The 26188-nt window shown below is 36.7% G+C and overlaps 1 protein-coding gene across 1 annotated transcript in view; it reads left to right on the top strand.

Moving 5' to 3' along the window:
- Window positions 1-767: 767 nt before the first annotated feature.
- The window catches only part of NRG3 (neuregulin 3), a 386078-nt gene continuing 360657 nt past the window's right edge, over window positions 768-26188 (top strand). Inside the window, exon 1 of the mRNA XM_041474686.1 lies at window positions 768-866. Coding sequence (XP_041330620.1) covers window positions 815-866 — 52 coding nt within the window. The 5' untranslated portion in view covers window positions 768-814. The remainder of the gene's footprint in view (window positions 867-26188) is intronic.

Genomic DNA, 26188 nt, shown 5'->3' with positions numbered 1-26188 from the left:
CTCTGCTCTCTGTCACTCATAATAGTTGGAACTTAGAATTTCTATTTTTAAGTTTCTTCCTCAAAGGGTGTTTCATGGAGTTTTTCTCCTTCTGATATAGTCCAGCACAGCCATTAGTGGGAAAATAACAGCTGCACTTTAATGGTTCCTGTAGAGATCCCAGCTTATTGGGCTCGGGGAGAAGGGCAAAAAATCCCCGTGTCTGAGTCTGTGACAAAAGAAGTGTGGTTATAAACGAAAAAATAAGCCTAAATCTACTTCTGATCCATGTATTTCACAGCTATTTTCACAGATTTTTCTCTCACACCCTCATTTGATCCTGTTCATATGGGCAGCACAGCACAGTATGAGCAGCAGGTCTGAGAATAAATGACAGGATATCCAATACCTCATTGCTGTATTGGACTTGAAGTAAAGTACTACTTTTGCATATCTGCTTAAAATGCATGCAAAAATAAAAAAAAAATTAGTTTACTCAAGGCATATAAAACAAGCAATAGATCCTACAAAGACTTAATTAAATAATAGCCTACTAATAAGGGAAGTAACTTAACTAAGGGATGGTGAGTAACACTGAGTGGCCTCTCATACCAAACACACCAAGTCACTTGTATTTTCTATGCATTAGTTTTGTTTCTAGAATAATTGGTCTGTCTTAAATTAATTGACTGAGTTGAGCAGAGATCACTTTTTAATAGTGATACAAATTCTCTACTTTTCATTTCTTTTATCACTCTCTTACAGAATATGGATCAGATATGGAAAGGGGAAGGCAAAGGAATCCAAGTGCTCCAAGCTCCTCACAGTGTTTCCGATGCAGCTGGGAGAGATCTATTCACCTCAACTTGCTTTGACTCAACAAAAAAGTGAGTTGCATAGCCAATGAATATACTTGTGTCCTGGAATCATCTGTTAACACTTGTGAATGCCAACCTGTAAGATTAGAATCTGACTTTAAGCTATTGTTCATTGTTGAGACTGAAGAGATGTGTTTTCCTGCTCAGATAATGGATCCAAGCAGGAATGATTACCAAGTCTTGGGGGAGATGATATCTAAACTCAGTTTACATCCTTGTGCAGATAGGTGGAGTGTAAGGCTTATCTCTTCCAGGGCTTCAAGGAACAACACAGGAGCTCGGCTTTCTGTTTCATCTGCTGGGAATGGAAGAACTGGCATTATGTTTGGTTTTTCTAAATGCAGAAAATAGCTCCCAACAGTAGTTTTTCCTTCTCAGAGGCAGCTTTTCCTGCTCTGTTCCCTCCCATAACCTGTACTAGGATACTTCTGTGCCCTGTGCAAAATGATTCCTTTAGATTTGAGAGTTAAAACTGAATTCTGTATCATGATATAAGGCTACAGTTAATATTTTTGCCCATATTTCGTTACCTTTGTGTTTCATCATTGTGGAGCTTATAAATGAACAGAAATCTTCACTAGAAAATCAAAGTGACCTATAGGATATTTTTAAATGATTAATTTTTAGCACATAAAAGATGATGATATAAAGCAGATTACTTTGGGAAATTTGTTATATAGTGAAGTTCTGGAGTGTGACCATTCAGGTTAACTAATGTCCTTCCAGTGAGAGCCTATCTCAAATCATAGGGAAAGATAGGGAACGCAATTCTCCTTCTCCTCTTCCTTTATCTGTCACCTTTATCTTCATTAAAATTATAGATTAAAATTCTTATCCTCATTCTTTATCTCCATTAGAATGCTGTCACTTGAAGAAAATATTTTTCCCCTAGCTGGTTTCTAGAGGTGTTATTGTGCTTTTCTGGTGTAGAGGAGTATACAAAACTTTCAGCTTTTCATCCAGATAGTTATTTAAAAAATACTGTGATACTTTATTCAGAGAAGTAGGATTCTTTTATTTTTTGCTTCTTTTATCTTTTACAATATAGCAGTAATTTTTTCCTGGACCACTATATTACAGTTATATAAAATATTATGTCATCCACTTAACTTTTTTTTTAATTATTATTTGTGGTTTTTTAGCAAACAAGCCTTTTCTTTTTTTCTGACACTACATGTGGAATGTGCCTTATATTGTGTTTCAACCAGCAGTTTAAACGTGCCTCTTGACTGCTAAAATATGAATGGCAGTCTCACTAGCCCATCTGTTTAAAGTATTTTTGAAGCGCTATAGCACAAGCCATAATATTTATGAAATTTCATATTCGTTTGGATAGTGACAACATTTTTAACTTCAACTCTTATTTTGTTTTTGATATTATTGCCATAAAAAAAGTACTTCAGAAAGGAAAACATATGGGAGCCTAATTCTGCAGACAAGGGTGGAGCTTTACATTGAGTAAAACATTTGTGGTTTACTTCCTTTTATGTTTTCCTGAAGAAAATAACATATGCCCCAAAAAGTTTGGGAGCAATTTTCACACCTTGGAAAGCACAAAGCCTCAGTCTCCCTGGCAGTGTTGTCAGAGCTGAGAGTAAACCCAAGCAAACCAGTGTAGCTCCAGCAACGTACACAGAACAGAACCATGTGAGAGAGCCTGAAGCTGGGCTTGCTGGTACCAGTAATTCCCTTTAAATTCATCTCTTGGCTGTGCCAGATGAGATTGTTAAAAATCCAGCTAACCAGCATAATTTTACTGAGTCAAATATTCATAAGGTAAAACCAGGTTATTCTTGTTCTTACACCATGAATCTAAGCATCATGCAACCAAACCTGTCCTTAAACAAATCGAGCTGAATATGGTTAAAAGTACAGTAATCAGTAGGTTATTTAGCTCTCAGTAATTTTCCTTTTTCTGTCATTACAGTCACTCTAATATGAGAGAATATGATGACAGAACAAAACTTCTCAACAAAACGTGTATTTAATTTCTAAGCATGTTTTCTTCAGCTTGCATCACGCACTGTATCTGAATGCAGCAATTGTTTGTACATTTATCAGATTATGTTGTACATAATCTGATATGTTTGTACATTTATCAGATTATACCTACCCCATTAGTCTCCCTAATGGCTAAGCAGTGGATCCTTCTTTGCCTGCTGTGCTGATCTCTCTTGTCAGGGGGCCCACAGTGGGAAATATTCTCCTGTTCTCAATAATATAATTTTAGCCTTTAAGTCAACATGATGGTGTTATTCACAAGTTATTTATGTTCAGATGTAATTTTGGCACATAACATCCCTGGAGGTATTGAAAAGACCTGTAGGTGTGTCACTTAGGGGCATGGGTTAGTGGCGGACTTGGAAGTTTTGGACTCGACAATCTTAGAAGTCTTTTCCAGCTTAAATGATTTTGTGGTTCTAAGGTCTAACAAAGGTCTAAGGTCTAATCTTAGGTCTAACAAAATGGAAACACAGAATCCCTGTTGTCCAACAGCAGGATGAGTGTGCAAGTATATCCAAAATTGTCAGTTTTGAACATTCATAATTAGGGAATTAGTGCCTAATTCATTCAAGCTTCAGTTGTGTTTTCTACCTGGAAGATAAATTAAAGGCAAGATAGGAACATAGTTCTGAAACTAAAAGTGTTTTCAGAATTTTTAAATTCAGCATGCTAAAATTAAAATTATTCTGCTTTAAATCAATGTAAAGCTATCTGAAGATATTCTGGGAAGTATAAATGCCTTTATATATAAAGGCATCTTTATATATAAAGATGCCTTCCAATTTGGCTTTAGTCCAATCAAATGAACACTCAGCACAAAGCAATATTACGAAGAGTAATATGGTCACTTTCTATCATTACTGTGCCTCTTTTTCCCTTGTAGCTTGTTAGTTCTTATCATGATGGAATGATTTTCCCTGCAGTTTAAACAGATTGAATAAATTTTAGATACATTTCAGCTGCTTGTATGCCAAATTAGAAGTATGATTGTGAAGCAAATGCAGTAAGTTCTGTGATTCTCTTCTGTCTTAGGAACTATGAGGTAAAATACACTCAGTGGACAAATAGCAGCTTTTCTGTGCAGTGAATAGAATAACTATTTTTGCAATTGCAATACTGATTTTTTTTTCTAGTTTACTGTTATCATTTAGCTGTGTGCTCTGTTTCACTTGCCTGTATAATTCTCTATGATTTAGTCCCACAGACCAGATGATTGGTAGATGGAATACTAAGTTATTATAATACATGAAATTTGTTTCATTTTCATAAAGTCTGGGAATTTGTTTGATCATTTGGGGTTTTTTTTGCTTAAGATAATATTCAAATCTCCTTATAAGTGTGGAGATTTGAATTTATATAATGGATACCAAACTTATCATACCACTCTTTAGAGGTAACCATGTCATCCATGTATTAAGAAAGTGTCAACTGATTCTGATTCTTCATCTTCATTTCACTTTAAATCTTCTTAAGTTGGATTACAAACAGAATATGGACTTTCCTGTACCCTCTGTGTGTATCTTATTACTGTCTTGGGGTCCTGTGGCGCCTGCAGGCAGTAATGCATGTAAATAAAATTCAGGGCTGCTTTGCACAGGAGTTGCAATGAGAAGCCCTACTTGGTGTTTTGTAGAGGTATGAGATTCTTGGTGTATGGGGCAGCTTTTTCCAGAGAGGGAAACAACTGCTCCAGAGCAAATCACAGGAAGCACGACACATCACACAACAGTGACAGTGACAAACGCCCTCTACACCAGTGGCCTCTGTTTAGGTCACACCCATTCCAGCCCTCATTCCACTCCTACTGTGCTCCTTTAAGGAATGTTCAAAGCCAGATTTAGGTGATTAATGTCAACATAACTGGCTAAAATTTCCCATAGTTCAAATCCTGTCACTGCTATGGATGTCATGCATCATCTTTTAGGTATGAATAGTGGTGAATTAAAAGGTAAGAGCTGTGCCTGCTCTCCAACACCAACTGCTTAGCCAGCAGAAACAATTCCATACTGAAATAAGGAGCTGTTTTTATTTTAAAAAATCATGCAATGTTCTTGTGATTTGGAATTCACAATGTTGTTTTTTTCACTTTGAGTAAAAATAATATGGTAATCATTTTCCTCCAATGTAGGACGAGGGTGAGAGCTCTTTACCTTCAAACTTTTTTTAAACTTACTTCAACTTTTTTTTTAAAGTTACTTAGCTTCAAATTTTTTTTCCTAAGTGAGGGCCACCATTTTTCAGCATGTTATGCTATCGAGTTAAAACAGTGCTTCCCAGTAGTTATCAGTCAGTAACTTTCAATACAGAATGATTTTTAAAGTGTGTCAAGTTTGACTTGGTCACTTTGACAAAGTATTGCCCTTGGTAAATCTTAAAAAAATCTGTAGTTAACTTGAACAATTTCAGATTTAATTTACCAGTCTGATGTAGGGAAGCCCAGCATGAGATGTGTTCCATGTTTGGTATCTTAAACAAGAGTCACTGCAGGTGGTGCTGGTCTTTCCTGTGGAGGCTAAAATATAATTTTGCTTTTTGCAATGGTTAACTGGTCCTTGGAGGTCAGACTTAGCTAATCCTCCCAGTCTGCTTAAGCTATATTAAGGTATTCTCCTAGGGTGACTATACCAGGACAGGTAATAAAGCTACATGACAGTTTTACAGAGAATTTTAAACATAATAAGTATGGTTGTCTTTCTGACCACGGTGCTGTAAGAAAGCGTGTTTCTTATCTCCATTCAAAATGGGTTGAAAAAGAAAAACTGCTATCAAATGAAAGATTATTCCATGTGGAAAATAGAGCTCCAACATCTACCAGCAATAAAAAAACTGTCTTAGAACTGTTTTAGGAATTTCAGAAACATTAGCTGCTGAAGGAGTCTGTAAAAGAGCATGGGAGTGTAGATAGAGCAATCATTCTTCATTTAACATCGGAATCATTTCTTGCTGACTAAACAGAAATACATATCAGAGAAGTCAAATAATCCTTTCCCATTATTATATATGATTCATGAATTCCAGATATTATACAAATGCACCATTAATCTAAAAGGAATCAGTGTTTCTCAAAATGCACTTATAGGTTTATAATAATATTTTAAATTACTTTGCAATAATGATGGGTTTTTTTCAATATGTTTAAGTATCCACACTGAGAACCACCCTTTTGGAAATATCAGGATTTGTTTGTAATGTAACTAGCATATGAATAGTTGCAACCTTGTCTATACTTCACTGTCTGTTTGCATTTCTGCTGCAGAATAAAAAAAAAAATGCATACAATCTGCTATCAAAGGTGAACGAATGTGTAACACTGAAAGTCAGAAGAAACTGACTTTAAAATCCTTTTGTCCCATCAGTTTAAACTTCAGTAAAAATTTAAACAGAAAGGTCCATGATGTATGTTTGCAGATGTCTGCAAAAAGATGCAGTGCTGATGGCAGGAAAGGAATCAGGCTCACCTGGGAGGTTTGCATGTTTTGTCTGTTCATGGTAACTGTGAAAGTGAGAGGAGGATTTGGCACCTTGGGGCTGCTGACCTCCTCACAGCTGACCCTGCTCTCAGCAGGAGCAAACACTCCAGGACCTACTGAGGTCACATCCAACATGAATTCTCCTCACTTCTGTTTGGAACCAAGTTAGTAGCAGAATGAAGAGGTTCTGGGATGGAAATATGTGTATAATCTGGTGAGATTTGTAGTCCTAAGTGTCCTAAGAGGGTTTTTTGGTGTACTTTATAAATTTCGAGATCACTCAGATAACCACCCAAAGGCATGTAGAAAGTAATTTATGTAGTTATTCAGGAGACAGCTTTGACCTGGTGGTTTGTTCATAATGTGCAAAAGAGCAGAAGCAGTAATTGTCAAGCCAGTGGCATAAACCCATTTGAAGAAAAGGTGACTGAAGTGTTTATGAGGATTTATGATGAAGCATTATGTAATCTAGTCATAAGAAGCTTTTATGTTCTAGCTAGAGGAACATATTTGGAGCACATGCATCCTGACTTGGCCTTAGTCCCTGCCTTCCCTGCTTTTGAGCAAGGTATGTGCTGTAAAGAAATACAGTAGTGGTAGGATTTGCATAATATTAAATGCGCTTTTCTAATAGAGAAACTTTGGCCTTTTTTTGGATTTATTTTGATATCCATGTGTAATTATTTCAAAACATACCACTGAAATTATTGAGATTTGCACCCACTGCATGAGTACGTTTGTGTTCACATACATGGACCTAGAAATTTCTTTTCCTTTTTAGTTGGAAGGAATTAGGATTCTGCTGTGAAGGCACTAGAGTAGGAGTCAGGGCTTTCCTGCTTGCAGCACAGATTTTTCTCTGCAGTCCTGGACAAGTCATTTGATTCCTAACACTGCAGCTTTCCGTCTGAAATTGAAAATGTTGCTTTTCTGTTTCAAATGGCAGTTTAACAATGTGTATTGATCTTGTTTGAGGCATTAAGATGTAATGCTGATAGGTGATTATAAAGTAGTACATGAATTCTTATTGAAATTCTAGTTTCGTATGTAGATTACTTAATAATTACTTTAACGAGTTAAAATTTAACGAGTTAAAAAAAACAAAGAAAAAACCCAAAAAAAGTAAACAAAAACCAACCAACCAACCAAAAACAACAAAAAAAAAAAAAAAAAACAAAAACCAACCAAACCCACAAAACCTCCTCATCTTAAGCCTGAAAGTGTTAATGATTTGGCCCCAGAAAACAAAGTCAGGAAAACAACTAGCCCTAAATCTGTCAAAAGCAAATTAATTTCAGGAAATAGATCTTGATACTTCTAGTTTAGAATTAAAGAATCAGTAAAAAGCAGCTGTCGTCATCTTAACACTGCAGATTCTGAAGTAGTGCTTGCATTGTAAATTAGAGAGACAATACTTAGCCTGTTACCTGCATTATTAATGCAAATAATATTTATGGTATTGCTTGCATCATTAATACTGTATTACTTGTGTTACGGGCAGCAGAACTTCCAGCTCTCTTAGTGACTCAACTGGAGAGAGCTATTTAAAGAAGTCCAAGAATTAGTGGTGCCAATAAACTTGTTGTCTTATATCCTAAGTTCTGTTGGCATTTAGGATTCTTGGATTCTTCTCCAGTATTGCTCTATTTGTTGGTCTAGCAGAAGTTTGTGAGACTTGTAGGCAAATTGCTTAGCAATTTGCTTAAGCCATGGTTTTTCTATTGCTCTCCTGCTGTGCTTGAAATTCACCCATTTATGTTTAAGCGTGACAGTATAAAATAAGCAGAAGTAACCACTGGGGTTTTTATCGTGTCTCTGGGACAGATTTGTCAGCCTTTCATCAAGCAAGACTTGCACTGTCCTCAGCAGGATTTCTGTGTGTTGAAGACCGCTACATTTAGTGCTTTGAGTTTTTAAAGTTTTTAAATATTGTATTGTATTCTTTGTGCTTGGGTATTGACAAATGCTCTACTCTAACACCATGTTTATTCTCTATTGAAAGTAGAAGCTTGCTTTGCCTCCTTCTTTTTGATTCTTGTCAGACAAATTTACATGGATGATTGCTCCCTTAGCATGCTTATCTGTCATCATAACTCTGAGATATCACTACCAGTGCAAACCAGAACAGAAGGGATCACCCAAATTCTGCTATTTATTTAAAGGATTCATTAACCTTCAAAATCCAATGTATTATTTTCACATCCATACTCTCCCACATATTTGTAATGTTTTTATATAAACTGTTCCTATGAAGCAGGTAACTTTACATTAATTCTAATGCCTCATTTTTCTGAGTATCTGAATCTTGCTGCTGCTTTACCAAGCCTGCTGAATTTCTGCAACCAAATTTTGTATGCAACCAGAGCATAAAGGACTCTATGCTCAATTATGTTAAATGGTTGCAACATTTTTATGAATTAATCTCATGGGAGACTGGGAACCATTTACGTGACATATTTCTTCCCCTATTTTCTTAATTTCTTGGGGGATTTTGGTTTGCATTATTCCTCCTTGCACACAAAGTATGGCTCAAACTGCAGCATCCAGTTGGAGGTGCCTGGTGTGATACAGGTTCCATTCGGTACATTGCTGTCAGGTGGGCCACAGCACATTTAAAATTTCCATGTTGAGTAAGATTCTTCAGGCTCTTGATGTTAATTTCTTCTTCCCTCTCTTCATATGGTATACAAGCAAAAACAAATACAGCAAAGTCAGCAGAATGCCCTTGGGATTTGAAAAAAATAGATAAAGTTCCCAGAGGTCTTACTGGTGGAGTTTGAAAGGAATTTTAACTCCAACTCCCATTTGATACTTTCAAAAACATCCACTCTATATTTAACAATTGTAATAATTCTTAAATCACATGCTCCTCCCACACTTCCTGAAGGCAGTCAGCACACAACAAACAGATGAAAATATGGTACAACTTCACATATAATGATATTGTCATTAAAAGCTGATCCACTCAGCACCTGTTTGACATCCTCTTCAAAATTCGTCTTGAAGATTAAAGCACTGTGTTGATGAGTAACTAGAGACGATTGTCCAAAACCAGTTTTTTGTGGCAGCATTGAGCTTGCTGGGTCTTTTTCCTTCCATGACAAAGCAAAAACAAAGCTTTCTAAATGTTTCCATATACCCAAATATAATTGATTGAAAAAGATTTTCAACTTAGATCTCCTCGTGTATCAACTGATAGTGAACCCTGGACCTGTTAAATGGATATTGCTTAATGGTCCTCTTCTGTCTGACCTAAAAGCATCATTCACTTGAAAAATCTTTAATTAAACCACTTTGGACAACTCTTAAAGGCGGTCATTTCAGCATCTATTTAAAAAGTAATTTTTATTAGCATTTATACAATATGTGAAAAAAAGGGTTGTCTTCTAAAAGAATAGCCCAACTTAATGATAATGGTAGACAAGATTCCAAATGGAGAATTGTAAGACCAGAGCTGTCCCTGCTAAAGCTATATGTTCTAGGTCTTTAAAAATACGCAGAGAAATGTTAGACCCATATTAATGGAATTTACACAAGCCAGTGCACAACCCAAAAATTTAGTCTTATGCTCTTTTTCCCAAAGTATTCATGAGCTCATATAACTTAACTCAAAGTCCTGAACCCTCTTATGGAATGCCCTTTGCAGCTGCAGTGTGCCTGGAGCCCTGGGCTTTGTGCTTTTCAAAACCCTAACCCTAACCCTAGGCAGGAAAAGCAGTCTAGGGCTAGGGCTCCTTCCAGGGAAAAAGCTGTGGTGGAAGGCATGAGAGATCAGATTTTGAAATCATCATCTTTCTATACATATATTCTATATTCTCATTTGATTAGGGTTTCACCTCTCTGTTTATATGAAGGTATGTTCTTATAAATACAACAGTTCATCATATGTACCACAGCAGAGAATATAGCTGCTAATACCTTTGCAACTATAAAATTGGAAATTGCTGATCTGATTTTGAAAGTCATTCAAAGACAGTTATCTTTTCTGGAGTGCTTCTTGTGAGAATCTTCGGTTCCCATTTTAGCAAGGACATCCAAGAATTTTTGGTGGCAGCTGGCTGAGTCCTTTTCCATCTTTCTCTCTTCACTCTGGGGGTTAAAGAGCCTTCAGAGCTTTTATTAATCTCAGAACAGAGAGTATCAGTGAAGGGCTGTCAGGATGAGTGACAGACAAGAGCTCAACTTTTAAATGCACAGTCAAATCAAATATACGTTATCCAGAAGGAGAAGCAGGAACAGAATGTCAGACATCTCATTTGGATTACATCTCTATCATTAATTTAATGTATATTAACTTGAAATGATGGGTGTAATTTCCTGTAAGTAGAATTGTAATTTCAGACTGATTAGGAACAGAAGGAACACTTAGAATAACACTGAACTTCAGAAACTTACATCTCATATGCATTTAACAGGTACATTGAACCTCTCCTTCTGACCAGAATCAGAGCTAGTGGTGCATCAGTTCTTAAGTGTTACTTGTTGATTTGGTGGTAGGTGAAAGCAGATGTTTTCCTGTTATTATCAAAACAAATACTTATATTTAAAATAATTAATTACTATCATAGAATAGGATACATTTTAAGCTTATAAAACTGTATATTTAGTGTTCTTTTTCTCCAAAATCACAGTCAGTTATAAAGATCCAATACTGGATTGAAAGATCTCTACAAAAGTGCACTTGACTTTTCAAGAATGTGTCCTCTGTCTGTTTTCATTTGGTTTTATGACTGCAGGAAACCCATATTTTGCATGAGGTTCCATCATGGATTGAGAATCTTTAATAATGTGTGTTGGTTATTTAAGACTATCACAGGCGATGAAAATATGTTTTCATCCCGGTTTTGAAAGGTTTCAAGGAAATATGTGGCCAAAAATACTGTAATTAATGATATCAATCCCAAATCTGTAGTATAGAGAAAATATTACATTTACTGACAAACTAGTACAATTGATTGGAAATCTCAGTTAAGGTAAAGTAGCAGATAAAATATGATTAGCCATATTATAAAGGGATTCAAACTGAAGATCATCTGGAATGGCTACTGAATAATTAGGGTGCAGTGTTCTAGGAGAGTTTTCAGAATATGATTTTAATGTCTGCACTGGGTTTAAAGGTCAAATTCGGTCTCTAACATTTGTCAGCAAACCCTTCAGTGTCATTAGCATAGCTGAAAATACTAAAGATTGCTGTTATGCTTTTTCTCCAGAGAATGTGGTGTAGCCCAGCTGGTGTTCTAATTTCTATTACTTCAGTTTTGTTGAATATTCCTATTCTTATGAGATAGTTTTTCTTAAAAGAAAAATTAAAATGTTTTCTTTTATTGAAGGTAGAGTCTTACAAAACATAAGTTCAATATATAAACATGAGTGAAACTAATTCATAAATCCAGTTTTGGAGTAACACCTTTATGTTTCTGCTATTACTGTGCTGAAAAACAGTTATGGCATATCATGCCTTACTTTCCTCTTTGGAATGTTTTTTTAGCTTAACATATAGAAAGTTCTTTGTAGTTATTTTGGGTTGGGTTTTGTAGGAGTGTGCTTCCGTAGCCTAAAGTAAAATCTCTTAATTGCAGGGAGGGCAGAATGCGTAGTGCATTTACACATTGAATCTTAATTATTTCATCCATATGTATAGTCCCATCTGCTTAAGCACTGCTGCACTCAAAGAACAGGGTGGCCTTCTCCTTATTCCCCCACCTTGAAGAGGATTTCAACAAAGCAGCATAATCTGTTCCAAACAAATAATTAGTTCTTTCTTGTGACAGAGCTGGCTGGTGTCGTCAGTGGTGAGCTGTAATTTGAAGTGCTCCTTGGTATGGCACCCTTCAATTCCACTGTTGATATGACAGTGGATCCAGCAGGAGCTTTGCAGTCCCACTGGCTGCAGCCCCATGCCATGGGGAACTCTAGAATACCTGAAATTTCCTGCCCCAAACAACTTTGCAGACCAAAAGTTAAAGCCACACTGGGAATTTAAATGAGAGATTTTTTTTTCCAGGGGAATGTTGAATAATGAGCTTGTTTGGTGTCTGTTATACACCACATTATTCAAATCTGTTAATTTGGTTTCTTAGAACAAGGAGTAGGTCATTCACTTTTTAAGCTCCTCTGTTGAGATAATTATCCATGACTTTTGCATAGGAGTGTGTCAAGATGGAAGTGATATAAGATTGTATTTATGGGAATTTAGTGCATTTAGAGCTGTTTGAATTTTCTGTGCTCATGTGTGTGGAATTTCTGATAGGGATTTTGAATAAATTAATAAATACTGTGAAAAATACCAGATGAATGTGTTTTGCCATGGAAACTTGAGAATTTGCTTGAAATTCATGTAAATAATATAAAATGTTTTACCATTTTTATCCTGTGATGATGCTGTTAGTAAGATGAGATATTTATGGTGTGCTAGTTAGAAGGTATGAGAGAAACAGAAAGAGCTTTTTACATTCTTAAAGGTTGAATGGGTTGCTAAACAAATTTGAAGCTGTTCATGCATTCAGGTACAGATGCAGAACTTAAGCTAGTTACTGTACAAAAAGTACTGAGCTACAGCAACACATTTGATTCTTTGGGATGGGGGAGAAATGTTTGGAATATCGTGTTGTAAGAAATTAACTTTTGGAAGAAAATACTTTTCTAGCATGAGTTCTGAATTCACTAAGCAGGTTAAAATCCTGAACACTTGACTTTAACTACCACAGTGAATTACATACTCCAGAACTTTCAACATTTGATACAAGAGTCTTGATGTAAATTCTTTGTTTTCCTAAGCAGCAGTGTTAAATCTACATCTTTTTATAATCCTCTGTTAGTGAAAAGCAAGTTACCAATCTCATAAGTTGATTGTAGAAATAAATAACGTATCAATTTGCTGTTCCAATGTTAAAGAGGAGAGGAACCCCGAGAAGGGCTGGAGAATCAAATGATAAGTTTGCCCATATTTAGTCTCAGAAGGAAGTGCTGGTTTTCTAACCAGACATTAGCAATAATCAGGTCAGTTGTGGTCACCCAGAATTCCAGAATTTCTCATTCTTTTCACGTCTTTTTGCATCTCAATTCAAATTATAAGGCACTAACTTTTGAGATTCCTTTTTTGCATGATTCCCTGCTTAGCTCACATAGTTCCTGGTCTTAAAACTATTTACAGAGTTTAGTGATCTCTAGGTTTTGAATGCCTGTGATTCAATCTAAATAAGTGTGTAATATAAGCAAAATCTTCTCAAATCACCAGTTTTGTTTTTCTTCCCCTCTGCCAACCACCTCGGTATTTCTATTCCCAACCTTCAAAAGGAGTTTCCAGTATCTAGAAAAAGAGTTTCTGTCAGATTTGAAGCTGTACCACAGATCCAGTGTAATGGAAATCTATCCCATCAGGTTTTTCTGCTCATTGGTCTCTAACCATGACAAAAATATATCTATTTTGTTAGTAGCTGCTGCCCTGTAAATCTTGTAGGTCACAAGTAGTTCCTTTAAAAAGCTTCATATCTTCTTCTTTCTGGCCTGGCTTGGAGTAAAAGGGCATAAGAAGACAGTTGCAATAATGAGTGGAAGAGAAAACACAGCAAGAAATTAAAAGTGTTTGCAGCAGCAAATTACAGGAATCAAAGCAGCAGGAATCAATGCACACATTGTTATCATTTTGACACACAAGAGGACAGGGATGTTCTTTCTTGTCTTAAATGAAGCTTTCAATAATTAGTCTGGTAAAAGTAAAATAGCACCCTGTAAAACAAAAATTACCCACAACTATGCAGAGAAAGCAAAAACAGCATTTTCATTTAATTGAAAAGGAATTCATGTTATTATTGTGTAAAACCTTGCTGTTCCCTGAATCGTCAAACCAAACCTTGTACGCTACTAAATGGCATAATTTAATTGTGTGCACTTTTCTATTAAAATTTTAGTTGCCTGTGTAGGAAAATATACCCAGATGGTTGAGCATAGCTGCATTTTATTGTTTCTATTTGTACAGTTATGGCTCTCTGAGCTATAAATTCCTGTGACTTAGTGACAGTTCTGTACTGCTGTTTTACAGTAGTTCATATCTGCACAGCTCCAGTTCACCCACTGCTCTAATAACCTCATCAAAGTCCTTTGGAGATAATAGCATGAGACAAAACATTATGGAGAACTTAAAAGTTTGAAAATAGAGAGCTACAATAGTGAGGACAAGTCAGGGGCTTTTAATTTAAAAGTAACTGGGTAACTTTGAATATTAAAGCTTTATGATGCAGACATTATTTTTTTCAGTTCTAAGCATAACATATTGCCTTTCTCCTACATTATCCTCTAATCACAACCTGAAAACTTCACAAACTGTACATTTTTACATTTAAATCCCAATATCCAACAAGGAATCTTTTAACTTTCCCAACCATCCATTTACAGAACATCGTATTTTTTTTGGAACATGCCCACCTGCCTTAACACACAAAATTATATTCAAGTCTGATCCATAAGCTGTTTGCTATTGATTTTCAGTTTGGGAACTTGCAAAGCACAAAAAGGAGGATTTATTAGCACACACCCTTTTCCTGTTCCCTGCACTGCTGCCTCAGTGCTGCAGTTTGGTGGTGTCAGCAGGGTTACATAATCCCAGAGTATGGTCTGTTAGCTGATACCAGTGACAGAATCATTCATCAATTAAGTTTTCAAACTGGCACTCAGAAATCTGCAAAATGCACCTAGTTTCTCTGTATTCAGCAGTAAAATAGCCAGCCTCTGTAACACACTTCCACAACTGTTTTCCATCTCCTCTGTTCATGTTTCTCAGGCAGGATAATGGTTATTTCTTTGTGGGTTTTTGAGCTCTAAATCTGACTCTAGCAAAGGCCCCTAGAAGTTAACTGTAATCTGTACTGTGGGAATCTACAGATATGTGGTTTTCTGGGAAAAGCGGGAGATCCTTAATTCCCAGTGCCAAAATGCAAACTCCTTTTACAAGGTATTCTTAGACTTGAAATCTTGCCTGTGTCCAGACTCGATACATTTTGCTCATAAGCGTGCTAAATTTCAAGGAATACCTTGGCCCTTGGATTCTTCAGGAAATTATGGAAGCTTGGACATAAAGTAATTTTCTCTAATCCCCATAAAAACTGTATCCATAAAGTTGCCCATCTTAGAGATTTTTTGTGAGAATAAGGGAAAGGAACAAAAATATTCATGAACAATTTTATGAGTTTTGAGATGGTTGTAAATGCAGGAGGATGTAAGGTGACATTTTATCTGTCTTTGGTGTGACCTTCACTCACAATCTCAATAAGGAGGAAGTGCTGCTGTGTGGTTGCTCTAGAACTTCAGCTCTGTGGTGCTTGCATAGCTTTTAATTTAAGTGGTTAATCAGCCTTTTATCATGAGTCTGTTGTCTTGTCAGGTGAACAATCTGGAAACTAAAAATTTTCATCCTTTTTATCTAAATGTAGATTTTCTTCTCTCTAATCTGATGAAAAATTATGAACCTTAAGTACAGAAAATGGGACAAGAAACTATTTTCACACCCCCAAATTCTCTTTGACCTAAGTCACAGACAAATGTTTTGGGCTTTTTTTTTTTAATTTACATGTTAATTGTTCTCACCTTTGCTTCTTGCTCATCATGCATTCCTTGGATCTCATAATGGTTTATCTCATTTTTCTGTTTCCATCCCCCTAGTTTTTTGAGTTAGTCTGAGTTTTGGGGCTGATTTAGCTTCAAGTGACCATCTCCCTTATTAAGGAAAGCAGTTCAACAGTCATACTTTCAATTATAGTAGTGCAATGATGATAGATAAATGGAATATCAAAGTGTGGTATGCTGAAAGTGTTTCTGTTTTAATTGATTCTGAAGTTAAAAAGAAATGCAGCTACTTCCTTATTTCTATGAGTATATGTGTAAGGAAAACAGCATCCATAGGAATATTGACATGAAATGTGAGTTAGAACAGCAAGTGATTACTGGCATGCACAGCTTTGCAACTTACAGTAATTCTCATCTCACATGCAAAGAAATTCAATATATATCAGTTAAATCACGTTGTTCTTTAGGTATTATCTGTAGGAATTCAGTACTTCCATTCTTTGGCAGGAGCACTGACAAGTGAGTTATAAAGGCATTTGTATAATTTCTGTCCTTTTCTATCCGTTGCATAAATCAACACTAAAACCCTGCAGGTATTCTGGAGTTTGTCCAAATTACATACTTACAGTGTTGCAGAGAATTTGCATGTTTAATGAACATTTTCAGAAAGTTTATTGAAAACAAATTATGCATTGAAATAAGACATCTGATGCTTGAGTCAAAAACTAACATTGTGATACATTTTTATTGTGTTGTAATATTTTATGTATACAACTTATAATGTTCCAAGCACAATATAATTTTAATTTTGTAGTTTTAGATGTACATATACATGATTTTTATTTTTAGGTTCAAAAGATATTTAGTATTTAATTGAATGTAATGATGTAAGAAATGTAATATTGATTCAGCTCAAAAGTGTCGACAAGTTGTTGACACAATAAATAAATTTAACATTGTAATATTAAGTAGCTTAAATAATATATATCCATGATTATTTTATTTATATATACCATGTCTAATACAAACCTGCATGAGTGTGCCATTGCTCCTGGCCTGCACAAGCAGAGTGTGCCTTTTTTGTGCCATGTCATTCACAAGCAGCATGGTCACTAAACAAGGTTAAAAGATAAAGGAATGTCCTTCTCCAATAATAGAGTTATTAAAATAGAAAACAACAACACATATGACAACATAGTTAATATTAGTGTAGGAATGCACAGGTAGATCCTTCATTTCTTAAAGTAAGCCAAAATCTCTCTTTCTCTCAGTTTCTTCTCCAGTGTCTTTCATGCCTCATGGGTAGGATGTTACTGGCTCTTCCTGTTCCTGCCTCTGTGCCACCTCTCTTGCTGTTACAGAAAAGAGAGGATCACAGGCATACTGCATCCATGCTCTTTTTTCTGTGCTTTCTAGTCTGGCCTTTTTCTAGCTTCTTGTGACTGACACAGTACTTTTGGACTACGCTGGGGTGCATTATTCCTTCTGTATGCTCCTTTTACATATTCAAATGGCTTTCCTGATTGCAAATTGCTAAAATGCTTGCTAACTTCTGGAAACTTGGACTGCTGAAAACTCTTGGTGAAATGCTATGCACAATATTATTATTAGTAGTAGATGCAGGAGTGTGCCTCCCTGTGCATCATACAGTGACTTCAGAGGATATCCTCAGCACTGACATTTTGGGGAATAGCTGCCTGCATGGGGTTTGCCCTCTGTTTTCTTAGCTCTGAGACACAGAATCTCTTCTGGGAAGAGTGTCACGATTATAAATATTTTTAAGAGCTGCAGTAGTTGAAGGTAACTTGCTAGTAAAAGCAGTACTAACATAGCACCTGACAGTATTCTGCCTATTCTGCCCAAGAAGAGATCGAAATTAGAGATTGGTGATTGATTACAACATTGATAACGAATAAGAAGCTGACCTCAGCTGCAAACAGGGGCAGAGCAGATGGCAGAGGCATATGTTATGCCCTCTTATGTGAAGGAAACACAATAGCTGTCTCTCCCCCTTCTAACATCTTTTACTTAGCAATAACCTTGACCATTTTCAATAATGGTTCAATCTGCCCAAGAATTCACTCTGCTCTGTGCTACTGCCATCTCCCCTCCTACTGATGAATGCATTTACTACCCCATTTCATGGACTTCAGAGCAGCCTTTAGCATCATTCCACTCTCTAAGGACAGAGATTTCTGTCTTTAGAGCTTAGTTTCATTTTTGCCCCCTTGCCTGTTCTGCTGTGCTTTTGTGTGCGTGTCTGTGGCTGTGCATGTTGGTGTCCCTGCACCAAGACCTTCCCTGCTGCAGTTTACAAAAGCTTATTTTGGCAGTCTCCATTAACCTTCTTCATCAGTTTATTGTGCCCTGAAAATCCAGATACACGGAAATGGCACAATGCACTTCACACATTGAAATGTCAGTGTTCTTTTAAAATCTGAGCTTTCTAAAAATGCAGCATGAATAAAAATCTTAGTGAAAGGCAATGTGCCTATGTTTAGTGTAGTTTCTTTACTCTGCATGTCAAAATAGAGCACAACTATTTTTGGGAACACCTGTCACCACTCTTACCTCCATTTTGCCTGGTTATTTCCTACTGACATTAATTTATTTTCCTCTTTACTACCTTGCAGTTGCAGCTAAAAAGAGTCCTTGACATTTTGGATAACTTTGTGACACTTCTCTGCCTTTAGAAGTTCCCTAAAAATATATGTTGCTTCTCTGGTCTTAAGCATTTATCCTTTCTTTTTACTTTCAGGTTTTTGTCACCACTATTGTATCATTTAACTTAGAGCACTCTGGCACACAGTTTGTACAGTAGGCAAAATAGATATATTTTTCTTTATTAGGGAGCTGTAGGGCCTCAGATATAATTGTTATAAAGGAAATCCCAAGTTGGTTAGATGTGGTATCCAGGCAGTCATTATTGCAGTATTTTACAGAGAAATGAGCAGATAAATATTAGAGTTAATACTGCAGATACTTTGTCTAAGCCTTTTTGCTTGATGCTACATCTCTCTTCAACCACCTTTCATTATTTTCCTTCTCTTTCTTATGAGACATATAAAGAAAGGGCTATTGCCACCTGAAACAAAAATTAGTTTATGTTGAATGATACATAAGCACCATTTGAAGACAATCATTCTATGAATGAAACATACTTTAAACAGAAGTTGAGGAAATTTTTTGGAGGGAGTAAACCATTTACAGGAATAAAGAGAGCAAACACAATTGTAGAAAACAATACCACACTTGGATAAATGCTTACATAATAATTGAGAGATAACTATTTTGAATCAATTTCTGAACCAGTTCATTGATATCCAAAATTCATGTCTGACGAGAAAGATTTACACATGAAAATTTTGAATGTTGTGCTATGAAGAAATTGGCTGGGTTACACAGGAAGAAACTCAAAGAGAAAAACATGAATTAATTTAGTATCTTGCAGCATGGAAACACAGACTGTCCAGAGCTCTGATCTCAGAGCTCTTAAAATGAAAACCTGAATTTATGTGATATAAACATGATATCTGGGTAAGAAGGTGACATCTGGTGAGGAAAAAAACCCCAGGCCAATTTAAAAAGGGTGTTTTGGGTCTGGTCTTTTAGCTGAAAATTTGTAGGATCTCTGGCTATGCAGCTTGTTGTGGTACCTTCTTGAATAAACTTTAGTGACTATAATAATCAGAAAAATATGCTAGAGAGAGTTTCAGTTCTGATGGAGAATGAAGATGATGTCAACAGTGTGAGCATCTAACACACACCATGATGGTTTTCCATGCTGCTGGCTGTTGCAGGCTGCTTCTCTGCTGCTTTAAGGAGTAGCATAAAGCCAGCACAGCTCTTTTTTCTTACTCTTTCCAAGAACCAATGGAAAACCCATAGAATATGTTTATAGTCAAATCTATTTGACTTTTTAGAACAATTTCAAACCTAACACTAATATTTATTTATGGGATCCAGGTATAATGTTATTTAGGAGAAGCTGTGTAACCCTTTCAGTTCAGACAAAAAATTTTCAGGAAGAGGAATTGCATGCAACTGTAGTTTGAAATAAATGCTCCCAGTGAAAAACATACAGTGTTTTAGTCTGTTTGTTTATTTCCACTCTACTGAGTGCCTTTGATGTGTTCTGTGTTGTGCCTTTCGGTGTGCTAGAGCTTCATAAATATAAATATTGCTGATACCATATAATTATGGACAGATGGACAAGTAAAATCCAACTGAGAGATGCTTGTGTTCAGAAATGGAATGAAGTTTGTTTGTTTGTTTATATTCATATCAAAGATGCAAAGAAGCAAAATTAATGTCTGCAGCGGCAGGAGCAAGGCAGAAGGAAGCATTACATAAATCCTCTACTTCCCAATCCCATTCCCTCCAAAACAGTTTTTCTGACAGTGTTTGAAATCAAATTGTGTACCTCAAATCTCTTGTTTGTATATCAGGCTCATACTGGAGCATGGGCCCTGAAGTTTTGGGAGGAAAAAACAGCACAACAAAATCCACTGGGATCCTCTCTTGCTCCCAGCAAAGCAGTTCAGTCTGTTGTGCTTCCTCTTACCAAAACTGAGTTTTTAGTTTAGCTTCAACATTTTCACCTGTGGATCCATGTCCAGAAAAGTTAAAAAGGATTAGGGAAGTGATCGACAGCAAAATGTAAGGACAAAAAAGCCTCACTGAACTTTGATCAGCCATGTGGGCATATGCCCCAGGTGCATTCATTCAGAAAAGCTGTAGCCAATCCATGCATTTCCCAGAATTCTCCTGAAAGCTTTATGTCTTTAATTTTTGGTCCCTGTAACTGATAGACCTTTATCAGGCTCAGAAATGCTACAAGGTTGCATCATTTTTAATGGTGGGGTTTTTAATATTTTAAGCCAATTATGAGACTGGGGTTTAGTTTAACAGACCAAGGAAACAATGAGTCAGCAGTCTTGAAACGTTAAGCATTTGGAGATTTTTTGCTCAGTAAAACGCCCAATTCAGAACAGATTAACACTTGTGAATACAAATGGCATGCAAAGGGTGTGGACATCTCTGAGATACACTGACTTCAAATTCTGCTATGACTTTAGACTGCTATCATCAGGGAATAGATTTGGGGCTTTGATTCTTGCAGTTTGTTTTGAGGTTTTTTAAGTGTTTCAGGAGCATGCTTTAATCGTTAATGTTAAATAAAAAATGGTTGGAAAGTGAGCCCTGGCTCCAAGGCAGACTATGCAAACTGACTGAGTCCCAAACCACGAGAGCAGACTGCAACCACAGATCCTACACCAGGATGATTTCACACAGGAAGCAGAAATAATACTGAATATAAATACTCAGGTATCCATCAAAGCTTGCCTAGGATACTGTCTTGTGGAGAGTTTTAGCTGTCCCAAAAAGGCTGAAGAGAGCTAAAGCAACAGTTAAGCAGTACAAATGACAAGAGGTCCCATATTTGCCTTTTTCTGTCTCTTTTTCTTTATCAGAATTGCTGGAGCCAGAGTATCTGCACTATAAGGAACTACACAGCCCATGTTCTATAGTCCGTGACCCAGATTTTTATGAGATTTTCAAGGAAGCAACTTAACTGATTTGTTTATTTCATTGAATAGACAGGGTTCTCTTCATCTAGTCCTTAATGACATTTCCACCAGCACAGAGTCTATGGATGTGGAAGTAGCATATGACGAAGAGACAGAAAGAAGGGTACAAAATACTGACTGTTTGGCTACCAGATAAGCTAAAGAGGATAAAAATAAAATACAGGCATTACTATATTGTAATTAAATATAGTACAAAATGTGTGGGGTTTGGCTTTCCAAGCAAAAAAAGAATATCACAATGCTGATACTGCATGTCCTCCTTTCTGCCAGAGCATAATTATTACAGAAAATAAGTACTCATCCAAAACACTTAAAGATATTCACCAGCTACAACAATTTTAATAAACATTTCCTGGATTTGGGGTTTTTTTCTGCTTTCTATTGTATCTTTAAAAGAGAGGTAAAATATCTCTTTTAATCTAAGTAAGAGCACTATACTTAAACCCTGAATAAATATTTATTTAGGATAAGCTATATGTATTTTAGGAGCTAAATGGAATTTCCCACCAGGATTTTAAAGATCCACATAATTAAACACACATTGTGGAGGGTATGGTGTGTTTCTTTGTTTGTTTGTTCTGCAATGAACTTTGTTTTCTAAGAAGCTTTTGCAGTTGATTACATATTCTTTATCTATTGTTGGCACAACAGATCATTTTTGAGCCCTTGTTGCCACTTCTGTGCAGTCAATCAACCTGTTTCCTTTGTTCCACCACAAAACACATCTTTGTATTATTTGAGATATTAAAGTGTCTCTGATTTTTAGGGAGGGAATTATTTCATAAATGGAGGAGCTGATTTCATGGAGTGTCTCTGTGTGAGGTGTATCAGCTGGTGTGTGATTACCAGTGCTTTTTCATGTCTGTATTAATGCTAATCAAGTTCTTAGGGTGTCTGTGGAGATGTGCATGGATTGTTCTGTGGTGTATGAGACCAACATATCTTGGCAGGTATAAAAGGCAGACATAATCTCCTTAGCTGCCTTGTAAACAGAGAGATTTATCAGTGGGCTTGGATCCAGAATATTCAGATCTGCTGAAACTGAGGTTTCTTTTCTAGGATGAATCTCAGCACTTACCAGACGGGACCACAAGTCCATCAGCCCCAAACAGATTTTCTGTTTATAGTACCTTAGTTGTTCATGCTTGAAAAAGCTGCAGTGAAACAAGGTTGCCTTTCAAGAAATTGCCCCAACTTTTAATATATGGCAGCAAGAGTGGAAGGATGCTGATACAAAGGCCTGTCATATTTTCTTTAATTTTGTATTTCTCCCCTCAAGCTTAGCATTTTTCTTGTCATAAGGATTTGTCCTACTTTTCCACTCTCATCTAACATATCAGGAGTGCAGAAAATCAGAATTAATTTGCAAGTAAAAGTAAGTAAACCACATAAACTCTCAGGCAATCTCCTTTAACTACCATGTTGTGGTATTGAAAATCACTGTGTATCTACAACTTTTTTAATGATGGTATAAATTTTTATAAATCCAAGCTGACTATCTGCTTGTAGAAATGTGGCTATCTATGAATACAGGGGACACAAGTAATTACTGGGGAAAATGCTCCCCTCTGCTAGGAATCATAATTATATAAGAAGGCCTACATGGTTTTGATGTCATTTCCTGAAATGGCACCATGTGTTTCAGATGTGTAATTTCAGGGACAGAGTGACAAACAGGCAGTTGGCTGATTACTAATATGGTAATTTTAGATTCTTTAATTGTGATGAGTAACAGTCACCCAACTTCACCTCTTTCCAAAAATCTGTTTCTGGCAGTTAATTTAATTCCATTGATACTTGGGGTTTTTGGCCACTGATCTAAGTAATCCCACTGGGAAGCTTCTGATACAAGGTAGGCCAGGTAGGATGTGGTGTGACAGCTCCAGGTAGGAGTGAGGGCAAAGGATGATTCGGCGGTGACAAGGAAAGTCAATGCATTGAGAATCTCCTTCACATTCATGAAGGTCAATCTCTCAACTACTTGTCCCTTTGCTTTTCCCACACTCTTTCAGAGCTACAGGCTCTCTGGATTTGGAGGAATTGCTGGTTTTTCTCCTTCTTTTATTCCTGTACCTTTGAACAAAATGAACAGCTTGCACAAACTGAGGAAATGAGCAAGTAAGAGGTGCTGCTGTTAAAGAAGGAGCACGTGTTGGTGGAACCAAGTGGCAGGTGGGATGGGACCCTGAGGCTCCTGGAGAGCTAGAGAGTATTCACAAAACAATTACTACACCTGTGAACAACACAAATACAGGCTGATGTCAGGAGATGCTCTTGTAGCACTTGTCACAAAGAATGGGACTACTGTCCTAATCTTGAACATGGCGACTTCCTTGAAAGGGTATGTGACTTTGTTATAAAACAAAGGATATTGCATTCCAGATGACATTTAAAAATCAGTATTCAAGGCAGCATTTTTTTATTTCCTATAGCAGAGTGTGTAAATAAATTTAGCAGGTGTTATTAGAGCTAGTAGGGGGTGAAAGGCAAATAAAAATTGCTGATAGGGATTTTCTCTGTGTGCTGCTGCTGGGATCCTGCAGAGACTAGACAGTCTTAGTTAAAGCTGCAGTATGTTGCTCTTCATGGGAAATATATCCCTTTTGATATTATTTCACCTGTGAAATCTATTTACAGAGGAGGAATTTTCCATTCACCTTTCCTAAAACCATGTTATATTGTTGCTCAAAGTGGAAGGGCAATCTGCAGCTATCTATGGTAAACCAGTGTGATTCGTTATCAGGAATATAAATGAAACATTTTCCTACAAGCTCACCTTTTTCTTTTCTGTGTGGGCATGCAAAGTTCAGTGGCTGGACTATTCACACACTACAAGATATTACACTCTGCTGCTTTTACCTCCCTTTCATGTTCTTTTTTCTTAACACACGTTTGCCTAAAAGTAGGCCAGCATGATGGATTGATTGTGGACTAAAATACTCCCATATCCCATGTTCTGAATTTTCCAGCTTTAAAAGCCTTCTGCAAGAAAAAAAATGTGCTTACAAGAAAACTGATGTATTCAATTTATTATTTTCTATTGTCTTCAGTAGAGTTTGTTTTGAAAAAAAAAAATAGTTCTTGAAATGGGGTGAAAAAAGAGACTGACTTGCATTAAAATTCTTTTGCAAATTTGTTGTTCTGGGGGAAGGAAAGAAGGATATTTTTTCTCTGAAAATTCACAAATCTTGATGGTATTGTTGTAAAGAAGTGGGTAACAGTGCAGAATGAAGTTGACACTGGTGAAATGCCATGATGTTTTCCTGATAGAGGTATTCTTTGATTAAGATTCCTTTATTTTCTGATGATTGAATTCCCACTCTCCTCTCCTGAAAGCAAATGAGCTCTTCTCCCCTGTCCCTGTATTCTTTCTTCACTTCATACTTTTCCCATCTATTAGCTACCTTTCGTTGCTGAAACTTGTTGCCACCTTTCTGGAGCATATCCATCTCCTACTGGCTGTGGCTTAATCAAACTCTCTCTCAGAACAGATACTTGACCAGGATTTCTGGGAAGATAATGAATTGTTTTCCACAAGTAGCGTTTTGAATGCAGAGCTTGTCAGTACTGACACCTCAGTTATTTGCCTAGCAGGACAAGAGAATACAGGCAGAGACAAATTTTCTTGCTCTAAATTCACTTTGTGCCTTTGTAAAAGGATGAGTTTTTAGTATTTTGACTGAAAAGTAGATTCAGCTCCTTGTAAGCTCTGAATACTCCCCATTTTCTCTGTGGAACACTCCAACCATCCTGATGCTGTTGGCACAGCCTGTGCAAGGTGTGGGGGAAAGCACCAGGAGCCTTGCCTTAATGGCAGGCTGTGTCCCAAAGCTCCAGAGCACGGCCAGTGGTGCCTGTGCTTGCAGGGGGAGAGGGAACACATTGCTGCTGGTGCTCAGTGACTGAGCAGTGGCTGGAGCTGACAGGCAGAAGGCAGCTGTGCACTCCTTAGCTGTGTGTTTGCTTGTTGGTTGGGGTGTTTTGATTACAGCAAATGCAAATTCTGTCGCCCGCAGGCACTTGGGTCAGTGTCAGTGGGACCAGGTTTCCTGTGGAGCTTAGGCAGTTTTTCATCAAGGCTCACATGCCCTTCCTTTTGGTTTTTTCCCTGTCTTTCCTTACAATGGAGAGAACCACTATGAGCCATAACTGTGTCTTTCCATATTTGCAGCAGTCATGTCATGTCTCTTAAATAGCTGTATAGCAAACAAGGGAGGGGTTTTCCACCTCCTAATCCTTCCCTTACTATGGAAACACTTTCTATGAAATCTGAATTGATTTGTCCCCTGATATCACGCTGCTTAAGTAACACTGACAGAGCTGTTAAACTATTGAAATCAGTTTATTCAGTCTTTATTCTTAAAATTCACATTTACTTGGATAGAATTGGGCTTGTTTTTCTAATATGAGGTCTGTCCCAGTAGTATTAAGTTACATCAAGTTATGCAAAATTACAGCACTGATTTAATCTTATTTCAAATTTGTTTTTTCTTAAAACTGAACAAAAAACAATAAGGCAATATTGAAGTAGAAAAAAAGACAGTGCTTTTATTTGAATTCAGTGAGATTTTATGCTCACTAGACAGTGCTATGCATTTTTTTTAATAAAAAAGAAGGTAAGAGAAGTATTACTTGTGCCCATCATGGCTGACACCTTGGGCTTTTCCACGTATCTTCTATTCCTTACAGAGCTGCAACATTACAA

Source organism: Pyrgilauda ruficollis, unplaced genomic scaffold (genome assembly GCF_017590135.1).
Source record: "Pyrgilauda ruficollis isolate IOZ18807 unplaced genomic scaffold, ASM1759013v1 scaffold11, whole genome shotgun sequence".
NCBI classification, from domain to species: domain Eukaryota; kingdom Metazoa; phylum Chordata; class Aves; order Passeriformes; family Passeridae; genus Pyrgilauda; species Pyrgilauda ruficollis.
The sequence above is the reverse complement of the archived record's forward strand: the minus strand, read 5'-3'. Positions and strand labels throughout refer to the sequence as shown.